Below are 12,091 nucleotides of genomic sequence, written 5' to 3' on the forward strand. Positions count from 1 at the left end.
CACAGAAAGAACCCAGTGGTACCCACGTTCATGATGTTTTCGGATGGTGCATTTTTCTAACGGTTGGATAGTTGGAATAAACTGCATATTTCAAAATTAAGATTTCTCCTAATTGGATGAAAGATCTTTGTTCTTAACACACACAAAATACAATGTTTATAAGCTATTTATATCAATCAGTGGTTTTCTCATCACCCCTTTCCCCATCACTGGCATGTAAGGCTAGCTCAGGTGCCCCTGCCGTCTTAAAATCCTGTTTCAAAGCCTGTCCCCCTTCCTCACACAACCAGCAATGCCTAATGTGCTAGTAAAACTTGTTTCCTGTGTACGTATCATCCTTCAGAGCACCACAGAAAGATCATTAAAAATCACAAATTGATATAAAAATGAGTCTCTTTCTCTCATCTTTTAAAAAATTCACTCTTTGTGTTGTGTTGGCAATGGGACTGGGAAACTGACTTTATCAAGCACACAAAACTGAGACGTGGTGCGTGCAGCCGCCGAGAACGGCTGATGGAAGGGAGACACGTGTGGCCGAGCGTGGCCGAGCGCTCGTCCTGCGCCGCACACACCTGAGTCCATTTCGTCGCTGTGGAAGTAGGAGCTGCACTGGCTGCTGCAGATGCTGGTGAAGGAGGCGACGGAATTCCTGTTGCTGTTGCAGTCGCTGAAAAGAACGAGGTCTGTGTCACTTCCACAGTGCCTCTGCCAGAGTTTCCCTGCCACCTCTTATCGGATAAACTCACTGTGCCACAGTTAAATTTATGAATATGTTTTACAGAAATTTACGAGAAAGATAAATTTGTTCAACTCGCATTTTACCTTACTTTATTTTTTTAAAAAAAGGACTTTAAGTTCAATTGTATTTCAAATTTTCTTAAGTCATACAATCTAATCCTAAAGGAATTTTTGAAATGCATAGTTATTTATAGGAGTCAAACCAAACTTCAGAGTCATCACAATCCATTGGCTGTCCTATGCCTGTAGCCAGTTTACTGAGAGACACAAAGTCCTGTTTCATGATCTCTGCCTCTCAAGAGAGCCTTCCTGGTAACTTAAATCACGACTTATCAACTGCACTCTGACCTCCCCCCAGGCAGGGGTGGCACCTTGTGTCCACCCCAGAGCCCAGCACAGGACGTCGCAGCAGGTAACTACTCAGTAACGGTGAAGGTCAGAGGATAGAAAGTTTGAAATGTTTGCGTGTGAGTCTGGGCACATGACAGATTTCAGAAATTGTGCAGGAGACAAAATTTTTTTTTCCCCTCTCAGAATAAGTAAAAAAGACTTATTTAAATTTAAATTTATATTTAAAATTTCTCTTTCACCCTAGAGGGAGACTGAGAGTAATTTTAATTATCTGACAACCAGAATTTGAGGTAAGAAAGTATTTTTAGAGCTGTAATTTCCCACTGGGGAGAAACCGCAGGTTCTTATGAAAGAGCATACGGGTCTCCTTAGAAGCTAAAAGTAAATGAAACGGTCAAGAGTCGTTAATCTGTTTTAAATGTTATTAAATTGCTACGAATAATTAACTCATACATTCATTAAAATCCTATTCACACAGAAATTGGAATAGTGGAGTGGTTAACAGAGAAACAGACCACTTGATTTCACAGGTAAATTATGTAACTCCCGGGGGCCTCAGTTTCCTTAGAAGTAAAATGCAGTTAATATCAGAACCTGCCCCAGAGGGCTGTATAGGAATTATGTGAAATCATCCTCTTTTCCCCAACGTGTCTGGTAAAAATACGTTTTTAATGTTAGCTATTAGTTTGTGCTAAATATCTCTGATGAAACAACTTTGATTGAATGATAATTACTCAGTGTCTTTTCATCGTAAAACACTGTATAATAAATAAATAAGAGCGAGTAAGAGAGGTTTCGTCAGCAGTGAATGTAGATAAAATGGGAGATGCTGAAGCTGCACACGGAGCAAACGAGTCCTCAGTGAGGTTCCGGGTGACACAGGATTCAAAGGAGAAAGCGCACCTTCGATGAATGAAGTTCACTGGAGGAGCCGTCATTTGGGAGCCTGGTAAGACGATGACCACAGAGCTTGGAGGGAAGGTGTCATGGGATGAACTGCACCCCCCCACACACACTCACATGTTGAAGTCCAACACTCAGTTTCCCAGGATGGGACCTGATCTGGAGTCAGGGTCCTTACAGAGGTGACCAAGTTAAAATGAGGTCATTAGTGGGGGTGGGAATCCAACATGGCAGGCATCCTCATAAGAAGGGAAATCTGGACACAGAAACAAGGTCAGAGGGAAAAGGACGTGAAGAGACAGAGGGAAAGGATGGCCACCTATGAGCCAAAAAGAGAGACCTGGGACAGAGCCTTCCTTCCCGGGCCTCAGAAAGAACCAACCCTGCCGACCCCTGGATTCCGGACTCCAGCCCAAGAACTGCAGGATAATAAGTAAACAAATTTCGATTCAAGCCACCCGTTCCTGGTACTTTGTTAACAACAGCCTTACCAAAACTGTACGGAAGGCAGGCAAGGGAAGGAAAAAGGCACAGAGCTGGTCAGAGGCGAGCAAATGAAATCAGTCCAATTTGCTTGCAATGTGGAATATAAGAAGAAAGAAGAGAAACAAGACAAAAAGAGCCCCTATTACTACCCAGTAATCAGAAACAGACATTGCAGGAAACTGTTAATAAAGGTACAATTTGCTTATTTGCCATGCGTGTTATACAATCCATAAGAGAACAACGAATCTCCGGAAGTAGCTCCACCCAGCTGGAGGGAAAAATGCCTTTTTCAAATTACTCAGATTATAAAAGGGAAGAATTTGAAAGACTGTGACGTGTCACTATGCTCTGTCTGGGGATGGTAACAGCCAGCAGTGACTTTGTGGGAGTAACAAGCAAAAAAAAAAAAAAAAAAAAAAAAAAACAGTCAAAAAAAATTTCAAGGCCTTTGTGGAAAACACAGAATCACACTTGACTTTGGTGATGAGATGAGTTGAAGGAACTTGTGAATTACCTGTATGAGTCTCTGTTGCTGATGGTGTCATGACCTGAATCCTCCTGCTCATCTCCTGCCATGTTAAAGCAGACGCGTTTGCTGTTTCTCTCTCCCTTCTCGTTGTCACTGTCTGTCGGTACTATGCCCTCTGATGCCTTACGGTCTAATTTAGGAGAATATGTTATCGAAGACAGAAGGCTGCAATGGAATATGGAAGATAAAAAAACAGAAGTGCACATGTTCACACTGGCGGCTATAGGTAAGTGCCTTGTTTGTTGAATAGGATGGGCTTGCAAAGATTTCCAGAGTGCTTCTTCTATGTCTCCTCCGAAACTACTATCTTATTGCATAAAGAGCCAGTCATACAAAGCTCACTCGTTCCTCTCCGGATAAGTAATAGGAACAGCACACAATTTCGACGAGAGAGCTGCGTTCAAATCCAGGCTGTGTCACCCTAGCAAAATGATGACAGTTCTCTTTGACATCCATGAAAGGTGGGCAATGAGAACAGCTGGCCCACAGAGCTGCCATAAGAACAAAATGCAGGCGTATTCCTGGTACACTACGGGCATCCTCTTGCTCCCCAGCCACTGTCATCAATGTCACCACCACATGACAATACTTGGGAAGCTGTAAAGCACCATCCAGATATTAAAACTAACACTAAATGTGCTTAAATCTCCTCACTGGCTTATCTTGAGACATTCAAAGCCCCTTTAACCCCCTGCCTTGAGTTTCCCCCAGGCTGTCTCGGTTTCTCAGGGAGACCATCATGTTGTCACACCTTTCTCACACTCATGCAGGCAGGACTGTGATCCTAAGACACTAAATAGAGTCACACACTAGGTGAGGACAGGAGGCGGCAGAGGCTACCCCTGTATCATCCACAATCCAGTCGTGATGAAACATCGTGAATCTGCCCAGATGAAAAGCTCTTCCACGGGGCTCACGGCTAACACACAGATGTTCAGACTCTGAACTGGCATAAAACTTGATTCCAACTCTGCGTAGCACCGATTCTAGACTTGACTGGCTGTAAAAGGGTTCTTCTGAGAACTGTTTAACTCAGAATTACACAAACATGGGATCCATCTTTACTATCAAACAGTGTGCTATAAAATTTGCAGCACAAAGTAAACCACATCTGAACAAAAGGGCCTGTGCACGGCTTCTCCAGCCAACAACCACCTTCTCGTTTACCAAATACCGCTGACATCCTGTTGCAGTCAGCAGCACATACGCGCGTATCCTGACACTCGTTCTTCCACAGCAATGTCGTGTTTGTTTGATTTCAAGACCACGGAAGTGTCTTTTATCTCTTATTTTTACCCCATAACATCAAATCCAGTGCAGTGCATTGCGTAAATATTTGTTAAGTGATTTCACTAACTAATCAAACACATTTACTGTACCACACATTGCCTTTGGTGCTGTGCATACAGCAGTTTACAAAACAAACAAAAGCCCCCGCTTTCTTGGAGCTTAAATTCTACTGGGTGGAAACAAACAATAAACAAATAAACTCCATAGTATATCACATGGTGACACATGTTAAGGAGGAAAAAAAAAAGGGAAGGAAGCCAGGGCTGCAATTTCAAATAATGTAGTCAGGTCAGGTCTCACGGCGAGATGATACCTGAATATTTCAGCATCTTACAGTTTTTACACACCTGGGAAAATCCGGGAGCTGTGCGACATTGCTCAAGGTCTTGCAAAGATATGAATTATTTTCAACACAGTTTTTCTATTTGGAAAGATACTTTTATGTCTCATAAGACAGACTGGGTATTTACTCCCTCCCTCCACCCGAAAGATTAAAGCATTAGATTAACTCCAATTACCCAAGCTGCACACTGCACAGACGGATGAACTCTGCATAACAAAGAGGAAAGAGATGCAGGCGTTCTCATTCTGCACGGACTCCTCTGTGTTTTCTGTATCTTTTAAATTAAAAATCATGGGGCTCAGCATAACCATTTTTTTCAAAGTTACATGAGTGGGGTTCACACATTGGCTTTTCATTTTAAACAGCTGTGGTCATGCTTGCACTGACCCTGTGGGAACAATCGTTAGGCTGACAAAAAAAAAAAAAATCGTGAAACAGTATTTCTGACACCATGTTTTTGCTTCAAATTTCCAGATTCTTAAAAGCAATAATACAGCATAAACCTTAATATTTGTCCACATGGAAATATTTTCCTTTACTTTTGGTCATTTACGGTTTTAAGCTCCCTCCAATGGCTTACAGGTCCACTGGTTCTGAATTAACATCCTGAGCTGCCTGCCTGTCCAGGTCAATCTGCGCCTCATGCAACTGATGAATGCAGAGTTTTGTATGTGGTGTGGTGGATCGCATCTACCTGTGTGTTTACTGTTAAATGGAGATGTAAATATTGTCACCATCACCATCACTAACATTTGTTGAGCTCCTATGCCAGTCGCGATGCTGTGTACTTAAGGAGCCAGTAATTCATTCGCTCTCTAAACCCCCTTATGAAGTAGGTACCATTACTGCTATCATCATCACCACTATTATTATTATCCTCATTTTAGAGACGGGGTGAGACACACTCACATACATTTACTTTGCAAACGAAGCAGAACACCCGCTCTCTGCATATCACCCATGGAGGGCAGAAGCGGTCATTAGTGTTGCCCACACAGCCCAGCTCTCTGGGCCACATCCCCCTGTGAGGGTAGGAGTGACCAAACTAAGTTGGAGGTGTCTGTGACACAGCCTAGCCTTTCATAACCCAACTCACAGGAGGACTGTGAGAATGAAAGAAGTCAGGGCATTTAATACCGTAACTATGCCCGGCACATAAGCCCCTATAATACAGTATAATTTTTACGAAACTGCACCCACTTTTTATACATTTACCAGCAAAACGCTTGGGAAAGCCTCAAAGCTAATTCCACCACCAACCCTACCACTCCCCCTGGTCGCTAACTGTCCTACGATGTGTTTTGTTCATCACTCAATCCTGGGGCATCTAGCACCTGCAAAAGAGAGCCTGTTCTCAAATTTCCTGTCTTCAGTACCCTTTATTCATTTCCTTCTTCTGAGAACATGCAAACTCTGAAGTTTAAAGCCCCGTATGAGGTCTTGGATTCTCCATGAATTGTTTTTCCCTTTACTCAGGTCTAGTACCCATGCGTCATTAACCAGGAAATAGCCCACTAAAGGGCACAAGTATTCAGCTTCCCCAGGTGAAACAGGAACCACAGGGTCTAGATTAAATCCATAATATCACCTTATCTCCTTTCCTGGACAGCAAATCTGTCTCTGGTTCTATGTTTGGTAGGAGGATTTAGTGGAATGCCTATGTGTTAAAGGAAATTTAATTCCAGGAGAAGTGTTCCCAAGTGACAGGGAACCAGACTTCATGTGAAGACAAGCTGGCCACCAGGCCCTTCACAGAAATGAATGACTTCCGGAAAGGCTAGCAATGAGATGTCGTGAGGCAGTTCTCTTAAAACTTGGCGACGCATCTGAGATCTGAGTCTCCACTCTGCAGAGGCATTGATGCCGGACCAAGAAAAATTACTACATGGTGAGAAAATTGTTTGGTAACTAGCTTTTTAAATAATTTGTCAAGCTTGGCTGCACCGCAGCGTCTCTGAATGCGGCAATGGGGAATCCAGGCCCTTGGACAACTGCACGGTTTTAAGAGGTTATACTTCACATTGAACCATATGAAACATACTTATATTTAGAATTAAATTATATGGTGCACACAGAGAAGACCAAGGAAATTTCTCAAATCATTTGCTCATTTCACGTTCATGTTCCTAATAAACACGCACAGCTGGTGAAGGCTTTCAGAACAACAGGGTGGGGACATCGTAAGCAAAAATAGGTAATCGTTTTAAGTAGTTTGGTTAATAAAAATAGCTTAACCCCTGTTCTGAAACTAGCACTTCAAATATAAAGTATTTGAAACCAAGTAAAGGGAGCCTCTTGGTGCTAACCATTTTCTTGAAAATATATCTACATTAGCTGAACTTTAAAAAAAAGTTGATAAATTAACAAAGACAGCCCAAGTCTGGTCAATTGCCAGGCAGCGTTGGGCAATCAGCGCATTAGAGACCTGGTTTCTGTGGCAGTTTCACTCAGGCTCATCAATAATCCTGCCACGGACAGAGGACTCATCTGAAACAGGAATAATAACTCTTGGTTTAACTGGGAGTTTGGGATTGGTCCAGATGTTCTCCTGAAACCCCTCTGAGAGCTGGGATGCATGATTCAACGCACTACCTACTGCCTCGTTAATAGTCTTCCTCCTGAACTTTCCAGATACGTCAAGGGAAAAAAGAAACTAGTTTCTGTAATAGAACATAACATATAATAAAATCAATTTATTAATAAATACAGAAAAATGTAGTGCCCTAAAGTATTAAATTTTCTGTCACAAGGTCATTGTAAAACAATTCCAAATATCATACCATTGCTTAAAAATAGCCACCTGTTTTCTTAGTAACCTCATACTGTTAAGTCTATAAATGGGGCAGTCGCAATACAATATATCAAGTGTTATTAGTAACTTTTAAAAGCTAGTGTATTAGGCAAAGGAGAACAGAATTTCAATTCTAAATTAACTCATAAAAATGTTAGAAAAAATAGCATACTAAACAGTAAGTATTTAAAGATGACCTTAGAACTATGATGCATCTAATACATTGATTCTGACTGCTAAGTATCAAAGATGTGTAAAGTAAGAGATCACATTAATTAAAATTCTGTTAGTATGATGTCTAGTGATAACAAAGGCTTAGAATAAGTCTATTTCATGTCAAAACTGAATTATCCATGGAAGTAGGGATGATGTGTGTGAACTAAATAATACACATTTGACAGCAAACTAAATCTGCAACTTCGTGAAGAGAGTACAGTAAAAAGAGGAAAATGGTGTTTAAACCATTTTCAGATTCTACCAACGACAATGTATTCAACAATTTCAATCCTTTGAATGATAAGCAAGCATGATGTCAGGCCCTAGGCTGATTGGGTTAGGTATTCATTTTTATAATTTCCACCACAAACATGTAATTCGTTAGCATGATTCATCCTGTCTGATACATGAGAAACTGAACTACCTCGCGCCTCATACTGATTTGACTCTGCAGAGCTGCCTTGACTGGATGTGAAGAACCATCACTGACCCTGATGGGGCCAACCCTACTACAGAGTCCCGGCAATCCTCCATCAAAGTCTTAAATAAGAACCAGAGTTGACCTCTTTGGAAAAATTTTATTCGACTCCCTCCTCTTCTCTGTTCTTAGTAAAAATTTCCAAATTTCTAGCCCAGCTATTTGGGTAATTGCTTAATAAACCATTAATTCAATCAGAAGAGAAAAAAAGTATTAGTCGTGGGTCCACGGGATGTATGATTTATGATTTTGCTTTTACTCATTCAACAAGTACAGTAAAGATTTGTTTGACTTTACATTTTTCATAAATACCTATTGAGTGCATATCCACCAAAGATTGTGTCCTGGTCTGTAAAAGATGCAAGGAAATCCCCATACACAGCTCATACGCTTTCAATCATATTGTTCAGTTTGACTTTTGCACACTGAGACTTCATTCGTGTTTTCCGTAAGACAGGATTTTGTTGTTCTACTTCTTAGTATTAAATCCTTCCTTAAAATACAGATCTGTATAATTGCCACGTTTTACCATTTTTCAGGTGTTGGAATGAAGAGGATCCATATGGTCAACAAAAATTCCTACATTTTCAAAAACTAAAGAGAGAATGATGGATGTTCAAAAGTCATTTTTTTCTGCAGCTATTTCATTAGGCACAATTGAAAGTACAATAAATAACATACTTACTCGTCGATTTGACAAACACACATCTCCACCTCCTTCAGTGCAGTCTGAAGCTTGCCCAGCAGTTTCTGATAGATATCTTGGGTTTCTAAGTCTTCTTCCTTCAACAAATACCAGAGACCGTGCCCATCCTGCCGCCCCAGAGACAGACCTGAAGGGGCCGCCATGGTCGTAATCGTGTGCTGGATGTACACCATGGGGCTCAGTTTCCCTGAGGAGTTAAAGCCATCCCGCAGAACAGTTATTAGTTTGAACTTACAGTAACAATCCAGTGCAATTCACTTCAGACGTCCAAGCTTACATAAAATAAAATGCCAATCCAATGCTGAGTTTAATTCAGGAATTAAGGCTTATGGAGAGCTGTGACTAAAAACCAGGACTACAGTTTGATCCCCTGTCCCATTGTGATGGTGTGGAACGGTACTCTGCAGCCTTTGAAGCTGTTCCTGCTGATTTTTTTTTCACAGTTAGAGCCATTTTAGACGAGCTGCGTAACATACATCATACATGCAGAGAAGGCAAAAATAATCATTTTTCTCTGAAGAAAAATTATGAAAATGCATAACTCCATTTTCAGCCTACACACACTTACGCATAATTATCCAAATGATTAGAGTTGGGGGAGGGTATAGCTCAGTGGTAGAGCACATGCTTAGCATGCATGAGGTCCGGACTCCAACCCTAGCACCTTCACTGAGAAATAAATAAAAATAAAATAAAGAAACCTAATTACCTCCCACTCCCTCCAAAAAAATTATTAGAGCGAGAAATCCTTTCTTTATAAAAATTCACACTCACTTATACTCCAGGAATCTACCTAACTTCAGGGATGCAGAAAGAGTCATGATTGCCAAAGCTCCTTGTCATAAATTGATAAAGTTTAAAAAGCCAACATACCTTGTTCAGATTTATTTTCCTTATCCTGAGAACCATGCTTTCTACTATCCAGCTGAACTCCAAACGCACTCCCCAGGGAGGTTGACGTTTTGGGATAAGAAACTTCCATCACATTGACATGGCAGTTGGTAGGGCAGAAATCACTGCTGTGCAGTGGGGAGATTTTAGATTTGGCCTGTTTAAAGGTGGGCCAGGCTCTATTCTTTAGCACCCGAGAAAACTGTAAATGAAAGAAGAAATGAAAAGCAGTTGAACACGCAGTGATAATTCAAACATTTCACTCCTGTCATCCATAACAAAATCAAAAGAGAATTGAATCATGTCAGCTGGAACAAGTAAAATCAATTACAAGCTGTTAGAAATTAAATCATTGTATTAAAACCCACATATTCCTAAAAGAGCAAAGCAATAGAGGCAGTCAATGCGTAGGGTTCCCTTGAAACTCTGATCGCAAGTTAAGTGCTAAAAGACATGAATTCAAGTGATCAATACCACTTACTAGGATGCAAATCCATAGACTCCTAGCAGCTGAGAGTCTCATGGAGAAACCAAATTGGCATCCTAGGACACCAAGTACTCCAAAGTAGCTGTCAGGTCAAGGGTAGAAGAAGATGAATTATTCCAAACACTTGTCAGAAGGCCAAGCCAAATCTGAGTCTGTGAGCAGGTTAGACAGCAAGGCATGGGGGTGCTGGCTCCGAACCCCAGGACAATGGGCAGAATCAACTGGACTTCTCTCTGTTCTGACTAATCACTGCTGAGCCTTGGGTCAGGGTCAGCCAGGAGATCTGAGCAGATTCTGCTTCTGTGCCACTGAGACTAAAGCTTTACCCAAGGGTTTTACACAACGTCCCCGGAGAGCCACTCCACTTCTTAAAACTTTGCAATCCAAATCCATGGCCTATACTTGCCATGGTCTGTACAGCCACCTGAAGCCTGATCCACAGCCACGGGTGCTGGAAATGGGCTGGAGACATTCTGAAGATGAGAAATGTGCTGGCAGACAGCGTGCTCTGCTGCTGAACTCTGAGCCCTCTCTGCAACCCAAACCTACAATGAGGAAGGCAGTTCTTGTACTGACGGCGGCGGGTGCTGGAGAACACTGATCGCATCATTCAGTTGTAAACGGCCCTGGAAATGTGGACCTGGTATCCTTGTTAGCAGCCTCGAATGAAACGCTGATCTCACTAATCTACTTTGCAGAAGCTCATAAAGAAAGACAAAAGCTCTTTTCTATAAATAAAAACTGCAATTTTGCAATAAAGAATACAAGGCGTGGGCTAGGAATGAGGTGGGATGGGCCATGCTTTATAGCTATTGTGGAAAAAGCATAGCCCGGGCTTATGACCAGCTTCGTTCATTCACTCAGCAATTATATAGCGATGGCTCTCTGAAACAGGCGCTGTTCTGGGCATGCTGGGAAACAGTGAATGAACAAAGATTCCTGCCTTCCGGGGGGTTATATTGTAATGAGGAAAGAGGCAAACAATAAACACTGTAAGTCAGTTATATACTGTTAGAAGATGATAAATGCAATTGTGAACACAAGGGGACGGGGTAAAAGGATTGGGAGTTTCAGAGGGCAGGGAAGAATGAACTGCCAGTTGTAATCGGGTGGTCAGGGCAGGCATCACTGAGAAGCTGATGTTTAAGCAAAATCTCAAAGGAAGGGAGAGTCGGGAATAAGGATGCCTGGAAGAGAAGCCTTCCTGGAGGAGAGGGCATCACTGCAAAGCCACAAGGATGGTGTGTTCAACGAACGTCAAGAAGATCAGTGTGACCAGGGCAGAGAGTGACGGGGAGGGCAGGGGGAGGATGGGACAGATCATGCGGACCTCGGAGCCCAGTGGGAGGACTTAGCTTTTCCTGTGACTGAGATTCACAGACATTCAGCACAGACTGCATGTGGGCAAGGGTGGAAGCCGGAAGACCACTCACAGGACTGACGCCAGGGGCTCACCCTAGGCTGCCAGTAACAGAGGCAATGAGAAAAGGCTGCATACTTCGAAGGCAGAGCCGAGAGAATGCTGTGAGAGACAGCGGCGTGACAAATGCATTCAAGGTGTTTAGACAGAGCAATGGGGAGGATGAGCCTGACTGTGCAAGAGAGCAAAGCAGGTGCAACAGACGGTGGAGTGGTGGCATCAGGAGCTGATTCTGGACCTGTGACATCCGAGATACGATGAGACCCAAATGGAAAGGTCAAATGGGCCAAGAGACTGAATGAGATCCCCAGGGGTTCGCAAGTGGAGACAGAAAAGGAGACCAAATCCTGAGCTGGGAGACTTTGCCACATGAGGGGCTGGAGGGAAGAGGCGGAACGAGCATAGGAGACTGTGAATGAGCCACAATGAAAAGACAAAACCAGGACAGGCAGTGCCAGCGAA

General features: G+C 42.5%; 1 protein-coding gene across 2 annotated transcripts in view; it reads right to left on the reverse strand.

Moving 5' to 3' along the window:
- The window catches only part of PREX2 (phosphatidylinositol-3,4,5-trisphosphate dependent Rac exchange factor 2), a 235,978-nt gene that overhangs the window by 83,971 nt on the left and 139,916 nt on the right, over positions 1 to 12,091 (reverse strand). The window contains exons 24-27 of one of the 2 annotated variants that reach the window (XM_072951849.1): positions 9,705 to 9,924; positions 8,811 to 9,018; positions 2,993 to 3,172; positions 573 to 667 (exon numbers count right to left, since the gene is read on the reverse strand). In XM_072951849.1, coding sequence (XP_072807950.1) covers positions 573 to 667; positions 2,993 to 3,172; positions 8,811 to 9,018; positions 9,705 to 9,924 — 703 coding nt within the window. Of the gene's footprint in view, positions 1 to 572; positions 668 to 2,992; positions 3,173 to 8,468; positions 8,720 to 8,810; positions 9,019 to 9,704; positions 9,925 to 12,091 lie in introns of those variants that run through there. The other variant, XM_072951850.1, reaches the window with a different exon arrangement.

This window comes from Vicugna pacos, chromosome 29 (genome assembly GCF_048564905.1).
Source record: "Vicugna pacos chromosome 29, VicPac4, whole genome shotgun sequence".
In the NCBI taxonomy this organism is placed as follows: Eukaryota; Metazoa; Chordata; class Mammalia; order Artiodactyla; family Camelidae; genus Vicugna; species Vicugna pacos.